The 16,645-nt window shown below is 41.6% G+C and overlaps 3 protein-coding genes across 6 annotated transcripts; 1 reads left to right on the plus strand and 2 right to left on the minus strand.

Annotated features, from left to right (window-relative positions):
• Window positions 1-2,167: 2,167 nt before the first annotated feature.
• Window positions 2,168-4,358, minus strand: ppp1r3da (protein phosphatase 1, regulatory subunit 3Da). 3 transcript variants are annotated; one of them, XM_062391959.1, is made up of 2 exons: window positions 4,271-4,358; window positions 2,168-3,617 (listed from the first exon to the last, which is right to left on the minus strand). In XM_062391959.1, exon 2 carries the CDS (start codon window positions 3,589-3,591, stop codon window positions 2,671-2,673), a length of 921 nt encoding a protein of 306 aa, XP_062247943.1. In that variant the 5' UTR covers window positions 3,592-3,617; window positions 4,271-4,358; the 3' UTR covers window positions 2,168-2,670. The 3 variants fall into 3 exon arrangements, with proteins under 3 accessions (XP_062247943.1, XP_062247941.1, XP_062247942.1); XM_062391957.1 differs by lacking the exon at window positions 4,271-4,358 and adding an exon at window positions 3,921-4,056 and having other exon boundaries at window positions 2,168-3,612; XM_062391958.1 differs by lacking the exon at window positions 4,271-4,358 and adding an exon at window positions 3,916-4,038.
• A 4-nt stretch (window positions 4,359-4,362) lies between these two features.
• Window positions 4,363-8,143, plus strand: fam217ba (family with sequence similarity 217 member Ba). Its single transcript, XM_062391953.1, has 4 exons — window positions 4,363-4,883; window positions 4,974-5,073; window positions 5,187-5,251; window positions 5,359-8,143. The coding sequence occupies exons 1-4, from the start codon at window positions 4,777-4,779 to the stop codon at window positions 6,788-6,790; spliced, it is 1,704 nt and encodes a 567-aa protein (XP_062247937.1). The 5' UTR covers window positions 4,363-4,776; the 3' UTR covers window positions 6,791-8,143.
• A 21-nt stretch (window positions 8,144-8,164) lies between these two features.
• ttll9 (tubulin tyrosine ligase-like family, member 9) lies at window positions 8,165-13,750 on the minus strand. 2 transcript variants are annotated; one of them, XM_062391956.1, is made up of 14 exons: window positions 13,378-13,750; window positions 12,921-12,967; window positions 12,749-12,841; window positions 12,557-12,668; window positions 12,271-12,456; window positions 12,129-12,197; window positions 11,947-12,037; window positions 11,735-11,775; window positions 11,551-11,638; window positions 11,291-11,349; window positions 10,977-11,173; window positions 9,047-9,160; window positions 8,699-8,823; window positions 8,165-8,532 (listed from the first exon to the last, which is right to left on the minus strand). In XM_062391956.1, exons 1-14 carry the CDS (start codon window positions 13,405-13,407, stop codon window positions 8,462-8,464), a joined length of 1,323 nt encoding a protein of 440 aa, XP_062247940.1. In that variant the 5' UTR covers window positions 13,408-13,750; the 3' UTR covers window positions 8,165-8,461. The 2 variants fall into 2 exon arrangements, with proteins under 2 accessions (XP_062247940.1, XP_062247939.1); XM_062391955.1 differs by having other exon boundaries at window positions 12,557-12,671.
• Window positions 13,751-16,645: the final 2,895 nt, after the last annotated feature.

Below are 16,645 nucleotides of genomic sequence, written 5' to 3' on the forward strand. Positions count from 1 at the left end.
ATGAACGGTTAGCATGACATTACATAACTTAGTGTTCACTGTTAGTGAGGTATATGCGTGTTAACTATCTAACCACTGACAAGCTAACATTGTAATGTTTATCTATAACTGTGGTAAATAAGGTTAATATACTAATTCGAGCTAACTGAGGTATAACCTGTCCCATATATGACCTCATCACTCTTCATGTCAGGGCTACTCATGGGGCTACTCGGACAATGTTAGCTTAAGATACTAGCTGCTAATGCTAGCGGCTAAAAGTTAGCACTCCGAGCAAACACTCATTTCGGCAGACAACGGTGAGGGATCTCTGAAAAGCGATGGTAGATTTGGAAACACCGTGTTCTGTTGCCTGTACCGCTACTCACCGTGTGGGTAAATCTCGGACATTAAACTACTGGTTTTTCATAGTTGACATTTAACACCGCGGGCGACGCGCGAAATCTCGTTCGTCGCGCATGCGCATACAAGTTCGCCGCTCGTGCTATGGAGTGTCCCACTTACACGCAACGTCGGGGGGTAATCACACGACGTTATTGATGAGAGTTAAATATTTTTCCGGTAGATTTCCCCCGACTTTAGTGTTTGTGTGTAAAATTAGGCCATCTTATTACTTTTCAAGGGTAACAACGTACAGGCCCGCCATGTGTTTGTCCCATATCATGCACAGCTGTGTCCTGTCACAGGCTTGGTGACCCTGGCTTACCATATTTGTTTATCTCTCCCAAATTTGTCAGAGATACAGGACAAGGCTCACACGTCCCAGGGACGGGTGGACTGAAGAACAAGTTCCACGCTCCATTATTGGATTATTGGAATTTTTCATCAACGATTTCTTAATTTTTCACAAGTTTTAGAGCCATTTTATAGGGTCCCCCCCCCCCCCAATACCTTTTTTTCGTTTTATGTGACGTATAGGGGGAAATACAATTAGAGTATTTCAATTTGCCGTGTATTGTTGTACTTTAATATATTTTATATTTTTATGAGAAGTATTTCGTATCGGATATATTATATCGGGTAAAATATACCCAACATAAGTGATGGTGTTACTATCACTTATCGTTAATGTTCTAGGGTTAATGGAAAAGGTGAAACATGTTTCTCTGCGTTTTAACCAATGCAGACATGATCTTCTGTACTGGATGAATCCACTTTAACATGAATAACGCTGCATATTGTTATTCATGTTAGAGTGGATTCAACATCTTCCATTACCCTCGGCAGCCCTGGTCTCCTGACAGTATAATCCTCACCTTTAAATGAAGTTGGTCACCATATGTTTGTATCATGGTTGGATGAGGTTGAGATCAACCCTTAGGTCAAGTACAGTCTGTGTTTACCAAGTGATCACTGCTGACCAATCACAGCTGCTGTTCATATATGAAGTGTTGTGAAATTGTTATTGTGACAGGTTATACAATGTGGCAGTGGTTTCTCCCTCAGGAAACCTCATGATGAACATGCTGACACATGGAGAGCTATGTTGCAATTATAATGCTGGCATTAAAACAAGTATTTAACCGGCTGACAGTGTTAGATGAAGGGAGACAGGGGAGAGTGCTTTCAAAGATCTAGACCACTCTACTGTCAGTTAATTAAATCACAGACAAGTAATGTTATACTAATTCTAGAGTTATTATTGATATTATTTTTGTATTCTTTATATGTTTACATATGTTTACATAAATATATAACTATGTACAAATCATGGTAAAAATATATAATATTACTTTCACAACGTACCGTCTATTCCTAGATTATTACCATTTCAACCCTTGACCTATATAGAAGTGTAAGTCAAGACTAAATAGTACAATGAATCAGCTAAATTCATGTATGATTACGTTCTGATTAAATACATTAAAATGTTTAAATGCTGGCATGTCAATTTTAACAAGTTTTTCTATCCTCTAATACGTGTCTCACTCAGCCAACACAGTTACACTAATGTCAGAGGGTATCAGACGGAGTTGGGGATTTTGTTACTTCACCAATGAGTTCCTCTATGCAGAGCAGCTTATTCCAATTTAGCTGAAAACATAGATTAAAAAACACTGAGTCACAGAAGCTAGTGGAGTACAGCTGAGAGCTGGGATGTTCACTAACCCTATATAGAGATATTGCCGCAAATAAATACTAGTAATAATACACGCTGGACAATATATGCAATTGTGCTTTTTTATTAAACAAACTCAGCATTGATTTCATTATTCAAATCCTTTAATTACATATATTGCATGGTTTGTAGATTTGGTTTGACAAGACCCAAAAATATTTAGGAAAAACTATTATAGGGAAAGTTCAGCAATGTATAAGTATAGTTTTTCTTTGTCAAATAATCACCTGGAAGTGCTGTCGTTTCAGTTTCACTGAATATTCAGCACTCCATGGGGGTGGCATCTCCATTGGATGGTTGAGCCTTCATAGCCAGGAATTTCAGTGCATTAAAAACAGTAAAACAGTGGCACTTAAGTTACTATCAGGTGTGAGTGCACCAGTGTTTCCCTAAGTTTATTTACAGTTAATCTTGAACTAACTTGTCCCAAAGAGATCCTCTACTAGCATTAGCCTAACAACATGAACATTATGTGACAATGCAGTTATACATCTGAAACTGCTCTTCCTAAAGTGCTTCTAAAAGGGTTCTGTATGGCTTTAGTAAGCGTTCTAAATGAAGTGCACCATGCTATCCTCGCATTCTTTAGGCACAGTGAGCTTGTAGCTATGGCAAACTAACTTATAATTCTCGCCTTCATTGTTGTCCCAGTATTCATCCCCACCAACTTTGTACTGAATGGCAAACTCTAACACTGCTCCTGGCTGCAGGAACGGAGGAACAGGAAGGTGGAAACGAAATGTGTCACAACTGAATTGGCCTCCTCCTTCCCACGCCTTGGTGACGGTGGACACCCACGAGGCCTTCGTTTCTGTGCAGCTTTTCCACTCTGTAAACGAAAAGCGAGCCGTGACCTCTTTCTCAAAGTCCAAATTGACGACCTGGGTGATGCCGATGACTCCCAGTTCGAAACAGAACACCCTCTCCAGACACACTTTCTGCTCACAGAGACGACGCAGGAATCCTGGTTGGACGCCAGGGTGTTCGGAGAAAACCGGCTTCATGTACGGCAAGGAAATCTCCAGGTGCCTTCCGTCTGCCAACTCTGCAGCCATCAGCAGCCTAAAGGTGACATGATGCGGCACCGATGGATCCTCTCCAGATCTGAAAAGTCTGATGTCTTCCAGGTCCAGCCCCAAGGAGTCCACGAACCGTACGCCAACATTCCTGCAATGTTTCTTCCCCTCTGTGCTGGATGGCAGGGAGTGGGAGCGTTTTCGGATGATGGGTCTTGGTGTGGGTTCACAGAAGAAGCTGCGGTGGAACTCTAAGTCCCTTAGCAGAGACGGCACTCTGGGGCCTGGTGGGCGGATGGGAATCGGCTTCTTCGTTGCATTTGTTTTATCTGCTTGGAGCATTCCAGTCAAGTTGATGGTCATGCAGGACCTTGAGACGCCATTGAAGCTGGACATCTGCTGCTCAGATTTTGTCAAGGGAATCCTCTCACGACCTATAAACCACCCTCGATCCATGATCTGTGACCTGGTGTGCAGCTCACCTATGAAAAAAGTTCCAAAAAAAGCACCATTTACTATCACTTAGTCACATCCATCCTCAAAATGTCTTTGAATCAGACGCATGTCGACCCTGCTGTAACTTCAGTGTCCTCTTTTTTTACCTAACATGACATGGTGGTGTGCTGCAAATCTGTAAGAACAAGCAAAACAGGGTTTGCAGGACGGGGAGTGGGCGTGTACCCTGTGAGTACGTGCCTGCGCGCACACAGCTCATCTCTCTCCCTCTCTGGGCGGTTGCAACATGACTTACAATGCACCTCTTTAAAATTAGACACTGACATCACCTCACCATGGAAAGATGCGATGCGCAGAGCTGCAGGATGTAGCCCAGGTTGCCTCCATTTAAAGTTGCTTATTGTTATGGCTGCGCGTTTCTGTGCGTGATGGCGTCTGCGAGCGCGTCACCGGATATGTAAACACAGAACTCTGCAACACACATGCACGAAAATACAGTGCTGTCGATGGAGATCCGCTAATATTGTAGCAGGAAACTATATTACTGATGCATCATGGGAAACCGAGTAAAATAAGACATACTGTGATAACTATACGCATCATCTGTCGTGTGTGTAAGTCTGGAGTCGTGTGCTCTCCTCGGTTGTATTCACTGTTTATCAGAAGCAAGGGGACTCACCGAGGATCGCTTGCGGGTTTCCTTGGCAGGAGCGACCGGGGCGCCTGAACTCCGACTCCCATGATGCACCCGTGCACGCTCCCTTCGCACAAGCTGTGGACCAGTGAGCAGCAGGTAAACAAACCAATCTGACTGGGACAGCAAGCCGAACCAAGCGTCTGCGCTGTTTGACCGTCTTGCATTTTTAATCGCGGCGAAGATGACAGTCGAGAAAGAGACGCATCTGCTGTAGACAGTTTATTTGTAAATACGAAACAATCGCTGCGCTGTTACACACGCGCCTCGACGATAAGAAGCCAGGACGAGATCAACCTGCAGCGGAAAAGCGACCGTCGACATCTGCGCATGATGCACTGCACCACTTTTGAGAAAACCGGTATTTTTAGCCTCATTCTCCGGATAGAGTATCTGATCCGAGATGTCGGTTGGGTTCTTTAGCCACCGTGCCGTTTGATATTGCGCTGGACTCCTCACACAACAACATCCCCGCCTGGGGACCTAACAACATGGGGCCCATCATGCAGGAACACACAGCATCCACGACACTCAAACGCATCGTCGCCAAAGACAAGATTCGGGTGAAAAACACTGAAAATAGCGGACCAGTAACCAGGTATTCCTAATTGTATGCATGTAGTTGATGGTAAATTATATGTGTCATGTTTTGCCTCGGACTGACGGAGCACTGTCATGTTTTCCACAGTTCAAAGAAAGGTAACAAGATGAAGAAAGCAGTGAGCCAAATGAAAAATGGCCTCCCAGGACCAGGTCAGGATAAGGACACAGGGACAACAGTGCAGAAGGCGAGTGAATGGAAACTTAGAAAATCCAAAGAGACATTCATATTTTATATGTTTGTCTTTTGATAGTAGGAGAAACAATGTCAGAATTTATTTATATAATGTTTATTTTACAGGCTGCACAGTCAAATGGTGGAAGGATCAAATGTGGCTCTTCACGGAACCCAAGCAAACTCTCCAGGTATAAGTGGAAAAGAGTGTACGCTCTGACTGAATGATTTGATTCAGGTATACTAAAATCCCTAAATCCCCAACTGGCATTTCTGACATTTCTCTGCCTCTTTGCAGCCCCGAAGACGGAGACTCGAGACCTCCACTCCGCAAACACTCATCTGTGCAGAGGAAGGAGGAAAAACCAGAAAATCAACGCATGTCACAGTGCGGCAATGAGCTCCAACCGAATCGTGCGGGGATGGGGAAAAGTCGGCGGGCCCTCTCCCTGCCCCTCTCCCCGATCTCTGGGCTACGACACATGCCAATGCACCCCCTAACGCACTCCCCAGCCCCCACCCCGGAGGCACTACGGAGGCACTACAACCAGAAGGATGACGACACTGACAGTGCCAGTGATCTGTCAGACTCCGAGAGGCTGCCCGTGCTGCCCTCCCCCTGTACCCCCTGTACCCCCCCTCACCTCAACCTGCGAGCAGAGGTCATCAACAGTGAGGACTTTCCCCCAGAGATCCCAGGACCCCATGGGACTTTGGGTGATGAAGATGAGAGTGAAAAACCCAGCTACAGTTACCAAGAATTTCTGCCTCCTCCCTTCAACAGCTGGAGCCTGAGACAGCTGGCTGTGTTTCTTCATACAGAGGGCCGTGGTGCCCCCCGCCCCAAACCCGTAGGGACCTTGGAGAAGTACCTGGAGCGGCTGCTGCAGCTGGAGTGGCTCCAGATCCAGACGGTGCAAGCGGAGAGCAGTCGTCCACCTGGGACTCGTACGAGGCCACAGAGCTTCCCCTCTGCCACCACAGCTCACCAAACCAGGCCTCACACAGCTCCACCGTCCCGACTCAACTCCCCTAAAGGGTTGCGGCAAAGCCAGCGCGCCTTCCCGTTTGCACCTGTTAACAACCCCCCATCACCTGCCTCAAATCAGCACCAGCTCTCCCGCTTTCCAGTTTGCCCTCACTGTCACGTTCGCTACCCGATGTGCAACGGAAGCTGCTCTGCCTATGCCTACCAGCGGCACTCGCGGCTTAGCCCTCTGCTTGAGCGCAGAGCTGGACCCGGGGCACCGGCGAAGCGGAGCAGCAGCGAAACCCGAGCACCTTCCAACGACGGCAGGAGCCCAGGAGGACCAGGTGGGGGTGGAGGAGGAGCCCAGACCCCAGTTAGCCCCTCGGCCGGAAAGGGTCATCTCAGGCACATGCAGGCCGCAGGCAACGCCCGAAAACAACCCCAGGAATCCGGGACAAACCCAAATTGTAGAGGTCAGGTCAGGAAGAGCCGGGTCAGAGCCAACTCCGAGACAGATGTTAAAAAGGTGCCCGGTGACATAAAAGGAGCCAGTGCAGAGAAGCGCGTTTTAGCCGCAAGTAAAAGAGAGGTCATCACCTCTAAGAGAGTGGAGAAGCAGTGGCAGAGAGCAGAGGTGGGAGGTCAGGCCACTAAAACTTCCATGAAAAGAGCTGCTAAAGAGCCACCATTGCTCTCCAAAGCCCCGCTCAGTAATAAGCAGAATGGGAAAACAAAAAATGTGCACTTTGTTGCAAAGTAACCCGCGTAGTTCTTCAGTGTAGTGCTTTTACTCACTAGTTACTTGGTACAGGAGCTTCAATCTATGCTTGCTTTCTGTGTAATCTGTGCAATACTAACATGTTGTAACTGTTGTACAGCAGTCTAAATCAGTCAGTGGTGTGCAGCCTTTAAAAGGTCAAAACTATCCAGACGCAGAGTAGCTAGAATAGAGATCAAATCACATTTATGACACTAGAACAGAAGTGTTTTTTCAAATGTAAAGTAATTCTATCATCAGGCTGTGTTTTGACACAATGTTCATTATGAACCTTAACACAACTAATGATTCTAAATAGACAGCTCTTATATAAACTAAACCCTGTTGCACTGCATTCATCTCTTAATGTGCTACTGTTGAAATAAGCACTAAATAAGCATCTATTATACTGTCGGACAGCTTCCAGCATTAGTAATTCATAGTGAAGTTTCACACAAACTATTACATGTTACTCATTTAAGACGACCGTAGCCGTTGCTAGTGGAGTTTTTTCGATGTTGGAATGTATTTGTTTTCAAGGCTTTTACATTACTTGATGTTGCAATATTTTCTTTAGTGCCTCATGTTTTAAGAAACATATTCAGTTAAAGCGTCTTTGGCTGAAGAGAAGGGGGCACAGTGAGTGGTGTGTACTGCAGTAATGTAGTTTGTTTCAGATATATTTGTACAATGGTTTTACATTTTTGGTTACAAGGGCTTTTCATGTTTGAATAGCTTAATAACAAACTGTATTTTGCATAGAGCTGAGCTCTTTATATCATTGAAGAAGACGGTGAAATGTTTGCTACGAATGTAAAAGCATATTTTTCCAAATTTTATATGCCATAGTTATATTTATGAAACGTGTTGTGGTTGACTTGTTTTCCTCATGTTCATTCTTTTGTTTACATCATGCACAGAAAGAGAAAAAATCTTAAGTAAAAGAGCTGAATGTATATTCCTGTCTACTGATGCTGTACCATTGGCCATTCTGAGGATTCAGTGAAATTGAAATGCATCATTAATGTTTGGCTGGAACAACACTTGAAGTCTTCAGAAAACCATGTTAAATTAGAGTCTCATGTGTTTCTTGTGATTTACCATGTGTAAAATAATAATTAGAACACTTGGGCAGAGTAAGTGACATCTATCTAGACTGCACCACGTTACTTCACATTCATGTAAAGTATCCAAGCCATAGATCAGGGGTTCAGGGGTGGCGCTGTTATTATTGATGTGTACGCTATTGACACGCACGCAGAAAGATTGTGGTATGTATTTTCTCAAAGTTGAATGCAAGTATTTGTAAGGCAAAGAAATAAATGTTTTGCACACAAGGGGCTAAACCATTCACAACTGTCTTTTTATTGACCCAAACCTACAATCCCAAATATTACAAATCTCGTGGTCATTAAGTCAAGCTAATAACTGAATTCACTAGTAAAATATTTTATATCTTTATTCTTTTCTTTGAACTCTATAATTAAAATAATTGTGTAGTAGAAGCAGTTTTAACACATTACAATTTTATCCAGTTTTAAAATCTGATCCGGTCATCACACTGAACTTGTGTTTTTTGTGTTCACTGAAAGCTTCACACACACACACCTAGATGATGACAAAGGCTTACATCCCAACTCCTATTATACCTGGATATAGAGATCATGAGAATGATCACATCTTCTTCTGGACTGGAAACGGTTTAAGTAGCTGACGGAGCTGCTTGTCTCTGTCATTCACACACCCTGCAACAAAGAACAGAGTGCAGTAATTAGTAATATTAGTCTTGACAAAGGCTTACCCACATATCCTGTGATCAAACACAACAGTTTTCATTTTGAAGGTCAAATTTGGCTTGATTATATCTCAGGAATGAGGTGCAGCCCTGCCTCAGTTCAGCAGTTCACTTACCCAAGTGTGTGTTGGCAGTGAAACACGAACTCCCAAATGTTTCCGGGTTGGCATCCTCTCTGTAGACAGGGCCATCGTTCCACATGAGATCGTAGCCACCAACCCTTTTCTCCTTGCCCGTCAGCCTAATGAGATAAAAACAGTTAAAGCTCAGCAGCAGCAGTGTGGCAGAAAGAGAAAATCACCTTGTGATCTACTTATCAATGCTTTATGAAATAAATATCCTCTCTACTTTATACTTCCAACTTTTGAAAGGTATCGATTAATATTGTGACTCCTAGAATGAACATAGACACACGTTCTTCCCTGATGATAAAAAGTTAAACATGATGAGAGAAAGGCCTTTACCTTTCCTCCATATCAACAACATTCAAAGTGTCTTCCAGCAGCCTGCACTTCATCTCGTAATCCTCTTGACTACTGGGGGTGTGTGACGGAGAGGCATTCACCTCAATCAACCACCTGGAAATAGATGGAGGGCGATGACATTCACCAGAAATTTGCATTACCTTTTGAGCCGATATTAGGCCGAACAGCGAGAGGCAGCAAACATGAGGTTAAAAGCTTTGTTGAAAGTGTCAAATGATTGTCTGATGTCATCACAGATTGATCTGCAATGACATTAAAGCGTTCTTGCTCTCTTAGCTCCCATACTGGATTATGCTTTCATGCTTCTGGTACGGAATTTTCCAGTTAGCTTCTTTTCCAAGAAATTCAACTCCTACCAGCTTGATTAGAGAGGCGTGGACGTGCTGGCATTAATCTAGGTGTTGGGCCCCTTCATGTCTGCCTTGATTCTGGAATACCATCAGTATTTACTGACAACAACTCACTAACCCTTTTGAACTCTCTGCAGAACCCAAATCAAATGGAGCAAAGTAATATTGTCTGTGATATGACATGTATATTGTTGTGTCAGAGGTCAATCATTTCCTTTTAAAATAATTTAATCAATTCACTTTATTCTGTGTGAACATTATTTCAGTACATTTAGGTAACTTTAATATTCAAATAAAACAAATAAATAAAAAATAACAGTAATTTTAAAGCTGTTTGAGTAGACCTTTTGTCCATCAATTTGTATGTCATCAAATATGAGTTAAACAACTGCAAATTTAGGACTAGGATTAAGAATCCAAGAGGTAATAACATTAAATAATAATAAATAAATTCAGGAAAATAGGATACAACAAGTCAAATCAATTCAGTTTATTTATATAGGACATTTAAAACTACAAAAGCTGACCAGTGTGCTTTACTTACATACACACACAGATACGCTGCAGAGATCGAGGCAAAACATTGAGCTGATCAGTAGCTGATATGTAGCTATAGTTGAATGGCAAAGAGGAGAGGCGGGCCATGAGCTGTGGGGTTGTTTTTTCAGAGCACGAGGGGTGACCAGCAATGAGCGGTTAGAGGGCCTGAGTGACCTCTCTTGGTTGCAGGGAGTTAAAGTTCAGGCTGATAGGAACAATCTATCAAGAACAGTTTAAAATGAATACTAAAGCTGACAGGAAGTCAGTGGAGGGAGGAAAGTAAAGGTGAATTATGCTCACATTCTTTGGGAGCTAGTCAGGAACCTTGCAGCAGCGCTCTGCACATACTGCAGGTGTGAAAGGGAAGACAGACTGACCCCCATGCACGTCCAGTGAGAAAATACTTTTTCTACTCTTCTGGGAGGCCTTCTCCTATTCATCTTCACACTTTTTCTCTTCATCTTCATTTTCTCCTAGATGACAGGTTAGATAGGAGATACCAAGTATGAAGAGGGGAGGGTTGTCAAATGTTGTAAAGATGTATTTTGTAAGGGGGTCGTATTCAGGCCAAGGACTTCCAGCACAATTATTCAGCATTATTCACTGACTGTGTGTGGTGGTACTCTATTCACACATATTCTAGAGCCCTGTTGCGACAGTTAACACACACATGTGAAAGACCAATATAATATTTGCATTAAGGGCAGACACTTGCATTAGTGTATGCGCGTTATTATTTACAGCAGTTTGCAAACACTTGATGCACACCCGTCAGTTTTTCAGATACACTGTTGTGCGTCATGAGGATATTTCGAGCACACTGGCAGAGTTACTGCTTTGTGTTGACTTATCCATGATCTCTCGTCAAATGTACCATGTTTGGTTGTCAGGACATGAGCTTTTCCGTGCCTATTTGTGAGCAAACATGGCTGAGCAGCACATGTTTGCGAGGGAAAATATGTGGCGATAAGGTGGATGCACTGTGTTGCTGTGCGGGAACTGTGTTTAGGACCACCTACGGTTTGAGGTTCTCATCCAGCAGAATGTCGTAGCCGTAGAGCTCGAAGCAGTGTTTGTCATTGATGATGACCTTTTGTACACTCTGGAGACTGCGTACAATGATGTTATCCATCTCTATGAACAGGGTTCCTATCATCTCTGTGCCGTGCTTTGCAGTCAGGTATCTTCGAAGCTGCTGCATCTGCCATTTACATCCCTACTTAGAGATAGATACAACGATGCAACAATATATAACATAGAATTACTTAAAAGAGAGACATTTGTAACAGGAAATACAAACATTGTATCATGTGAGGTTCTTTAACCTTCGGACCTTTTCAGGATCGTAGTCAGGTGCTGTTTTTTGAACAGCCACATTGGTGAGATGCATATCTAATGACAGGCATTAAGGAGAATCTGAGAAGTTAGCTGCAGTAACTATCCACGAGGATGAGCCTCAGAAATGATGTCACACTGAGCTTTTAAAAAACAAATCTTGCTTGAATATTTCACAAGGCTCACTTTGTGCAGAGAATTGCTGGTATTAAAAAGACACTCTTAAATGTCACGACACAAACAAAGAAAAAAAGATACACTTGTCATCAATGGTCCTTAGTGAGAAGCGGGTGCTTGAGAAGCGAGCAAATCCATCTCGATACAGCCAGGCCTTCAAGGGGACATACTGAAACATACAAAGAAGGAGACACACTGATTCATGCTTTAAGAAAGATTTACATTTTGTGTAAACGTCTGTGATTATAAAATGCTCAATACATACTGAGGTGACCAGAATGTAGATCCTCAGATCAAATTTCCTGCCTGCGGAGAGAAAAAGTACAAAAAGAGCTGAAGGGAGAATATGTTACTCTTCTGTTTTGGTCATGAATCCTCTTGGTCCCAATTTGTCTTTTTGCTAAATTATTTGTTAGAATGTTCAATGAATGTTCAAAATGGAATTTACAATAAATTAGGCTTCATCCAGTTTGTTACCATTAATTAGGTAGGGGTTCTCTATGTAGCGTTGTGCCACGTAGCTTTCCACTTGGGTTGCATCCTTCTGCTCCTCTGAGCGGGGGCCATCCTGTGTGAGCCCAGTGTTATCAGTCTGAATGGCTGTTTGTTTTAGTCATTGAATATATTCCCAGTTATTCAATCAAATCAGCCAACATTACCTTCTTCCAATCCGTGATGTCTTTCAGTTTCCTGAACAGAAAAATGCCTTTCCCTTGGGATTTTGCCACCTGAATAAACATACCAGTTAATTTTAATGAATTTGTATTGCACTGGATTACATCTGCAGTGTCTTTCACTAACTGGCTTCATGATCCAGATGCTGCCAGGGATTCTTTTGAACTCCTCTACAAAAAGATGATACTCGCTGGGCAGTGCAAAGGTGCAGGGGAAGAAATCACATTTGGATGCCTCTGAGTGGCCAGAATCTCTTTCAAGGCTCTTCCTGTACCTTTTGAGGTTTTTCACCATGAGGTTTTTGCGAGTCAGCTGTTATATAAAACAAAAACACAAATATATATGTTGACTATTACTGCTAATATATCAAGGTTACAGTTTCGTAGAGCAGGCTGGACCGATGCTACCTCACCTCATAATGGTTGCGAAAGTGGTTTACCCTCACATGTTCCTCCATGTACGTATGATCATAATTCTCCCTGAGCCAGCTCACGTCACACCAGTTGAAATCCCAATCTCCATCACTGCTAGAAAGAGAAAAGACAGCAGATATAAACCAGTGAAGGATGCTGGTGTGAAGACAAAACAAGACAATCATGCTCACTCTTTGACTTCAACCCAGCCAGGTCTTTGGTGCAGGACATTCTGTATGGTGGTGAGGAGTCCGCATTTGAAACGCACACAGCTTCTTGGCTCCCTGAGGAGACATTAGAACATGGTGTTTGTTGACTGTGGTTCTGAATGAAGTTTCAAAGCAAATATATAAAAACACCCACCGCTCCTCGACCTTGCCACAGTTGTATGAACATTTGTATCCAGGCGTCTGCAGAGGTGGAGACAGCAAACCAAGAATTAAATCCCAACAATCAGAAGCTCAAAATTAATATTATTATTAAGTAGTAGTAGTTGTATTTGTAGTATAAGTAGTGATATGACGAGTAAAGCTGTTAACCATTCGTCAGGTAGCAAATGATGAAGTTTAAAAGCTAACTCCGAGTTTATGCCTCTTATACCTTTATTTTCAAACTCCTCACCTTCTTCCTGGTCATTTGCTATTTCTTCCAAAAAGAGTTTAAACCAACCTCGCCTAGATGTCTTCTTTTACTGCCTTATGAGTTCTCATGAAGTAAAGTGGAGCTAACGCGAGCTAAGGTATGCTGCATCACATCCACATCTATTATCATGCAAATAGAAGGACTACAAACATGTCTGCACGTGGCGCCGTCTCTTTACCTTGTTCTTTGCCATGGCTGCACGCACCATGTAGCGATAACACGTGACCGTGGTGAATGTTATTGTAGTTAAACAATCAAATAAGTTGAGTTGAGTTAGCAAAGCTCCGTCACGTGGCTTCGATGATCCGTAGTGGAGTTAGACAACAGCCGTTACCGTGGTAACCGTACGAATTGTCCCAGTGGTTTTGCCGTAGTGAAGCCGCAAAATGTATTTATAATATAGGTAACGACCTCATGACACATTAAGCTTGTTAGTGTGTGTATGTTTTTGTTTTAAGTGATTTAGAGTAGTTTGATCGAGTGTGGTCATTTTGGAGAGTGTCTAGTTTGTGGTGCAGTTTACTATTGGATTGTTTCAATTTTTTATTTCAACATTATTTGGCTTACCCTCATTTATAAAAAAGAAGTGATGACAACATAATCTAAATGATGGAAACATTTAAAACAATTACAATCAATTACAAATCAATAGAATTTACACGGTTGTTATTATTAGGCTAAAAATGTATCACACACATTTAAATTTATGTATTTTAAATGATACTGTCTGCATTTTGATTTTAGGTAAACCATCTTTCTCTCTAGCTTATACTCATCATCAATCTTCAACTTTACAATAACATCACCACCTTCTGGTGCCAAAACCTTGAAAAGAATGACACTGTGTAGTCATACCCTTTATTGGTATCCAGCAATAACTATATCCAACAATTAAGATATCAAATAATTTACCTATGTGTATTATCTTTGATAGCAACTATCAGTAGATATGTCAAGCTAGATATGGCTTAAAGTTTAAATTTAGCCAAAATATGTGTTCACTTTGGAAATGCAAAGATTAACCTAATGCCCAACTTGATCCCCTACTATTTCACCATATAATCAATGCTATATTCTGACATAAGTCATCAAAACTACGGCAAGATAATTAAATTGCATATAATATAATTTATATTGTTATAATCTATACAAATGTGCCCCCAAATAGAATAATAAACACTGTTATTTACACAAACAAATAATTTATATGGATACATTTTTGCACACGCCGAACTTTGCTTTTCAGTGACAAAACATGCCTGAGGGACAAATGGCGCAGTGATTGCACATAGTGATTTACCATGACAAGAAGATTACGAAAGAAATGTCTGGAGAGATGGATCATACTTCAAGTCAAGTCAAGACAGGCAGAACTTTTTATGTCCTCAGAGGGGCAATTGGTTGTGCAGCAGTAATAACACAAGATAAAATAAAACGCACAAGGCAATTAGAAACAATGATACAATATAATAAAAGGTGAAAAAAGAAGAAAGAAAAACAAACATCACCTTGGCAGTCTATGTTTATGTGCTACTAATATTAAAAGCAATATTTACCGAAGTCAAGTTGATGTCTTTGTCTACTCTCAGGGCCACCGTAGTACGTTAAGCATTGAACTGTCTGAGAAGGAGTGTTTGTGTCTGATGGGTAAATTAAACAGATGACACACGCTGTCAGACACGATATATTCTGATTCCATTTCAACAAATGTTTGCCAGACAACTCAGACACTTTTTTCTGTTGAGAACCTTTAATACATTTTGTGTTTAAGATTGAAGAAAAAGAACAAAAAAATTTACTCAGTAAAATAGCAGGGAGTTGTATAAAAAGATTTTTGGTTTTACAGTCTTTCAAAAATTACAGTGACAAAGTAAAACTCAATGATTTCTAAATCTAGACCATTCATTTTAGTGATGACAGGATGTTGATATAGTCATGACATCTACAATCAACACACACACACTTGGTATTTGTTACACTAAGTTCTAAAAAGGCTTTTTTTACATAATCCATAAAACTGAGGGTCTTTTTTAGACACCATACCATCTGCAAACCCCACAACGTGATGGTTTTCAGTCGCAGTGCCACAGCCAATAATGTACAGAGCAATTCATAGAGGAGGGAGGACAGAGCCCTGGGGGAGAACTTAGTTGATGTTGAAGCTTGTCCAGAAAAAAGGTTCATTCATCCTCACTCTCTCAAATCTTTTGGCGAGGAAGTTCAAGTTTGAGCCATCAGGCTTTGGTTGTTTTTGTCGTACCAGTTTCCAATGGGTATTGCCTTATAACAGCTCGATCTGTACCATATTCGTGAAAACATTAACATTTATTGCTTTAAACTCCTCTGTGTTATTACTGTAAGGAGAATGTTCAGAGCCAGATTCCTGTGAAAAGCTACATAAATGGACAGATCACTGTCTCCTTTCTTTCTCAACCACCCACCACTTATCAAACAATCAACCTTACTCTAGACTCTGACATAAATAATTAGAACAGGTTAAAATCAGGAGGACTTAATTAAATATATAGATGTATGGTTTGGCTGGCTACCAAGGTGTCCACTATAGTAGAGAACGTAGTCCAGGCTTCTCAGCAGTGTCAAAGCCTTGAAGCCACGTATACATTTTATAATCATTACGAAACAAGACGTGGTGAGGAAAACCGATTTTCTTTCGAGTGCTTGGATTTTATATTTAAACAACGGCAGAGATGATGTGTTGTTCATATCATATTTCCAAAACTGCTGGCTATAGCCTAAGATGGAATAATTTTTCTTTCAAATATCATCCACATCATCTGCTTGGGCAAGCCTCAGGCAGAAAAAACAAGTACCCAGGTGTTTCCTTTTGCTGCAGTAGAGAGCTACATAATTTAGTATCCAGAAAAGTGTCATTTAATATTCCCCCACCTTCTCCAGATCAGCTGAAGCTACATGACCTGTCTAATATTAGCTGAGGAATGCGATGGAAGCGATTACTAAAATTACCAAAACATGTCAAAACAAGCTGAAAACTATATATATATATATATATATATATATAATATGTATAATATATATAATATATATATATATAATATATTAAATCATTTTCTGTTTTACAACATCCACTTCTGCATGGGCCCTGCCCTCAACGTCTCCTGCTCTCTACTTGTATGTGTGTGTCTGTGTGTATATGTGTGTGTTAGATTGCCTGCAGGTCCAATCACCTTTATAACAGAGCTACCACTCACTGGGAGCAATCTATGATCTGGCAGCGCGGACGGGGCTGAGTATTTGAAGATGTTTGATTTACGGTGATGAGTCATGAGCAGCTGGGTGCTCAGTCTTAATCCTGCACAACTGCAGACAAACACCCTTATTTACTTATTTACAAGATATTTCTAGTTTTTCAAGGAAGTGCATTGCAGCCAACCACATGCGCCCTTACTTTTAATCACAATGTAGAC

This window comes from Platichthys flesus, chromosome 7, assembly GCF_949316205.1.
Source record: "Platichthys flesus chromosome 7, fPlaFle2.1, whole genome shotgun sequence".
In the NCBI taxonomy this organism is placed as follows: Eukaryota; Metazoa; Chordata; class Actinopteri; order Pleuronectiformes; family Pleuronectidae; genus Platichthys; species Platichthys flesus.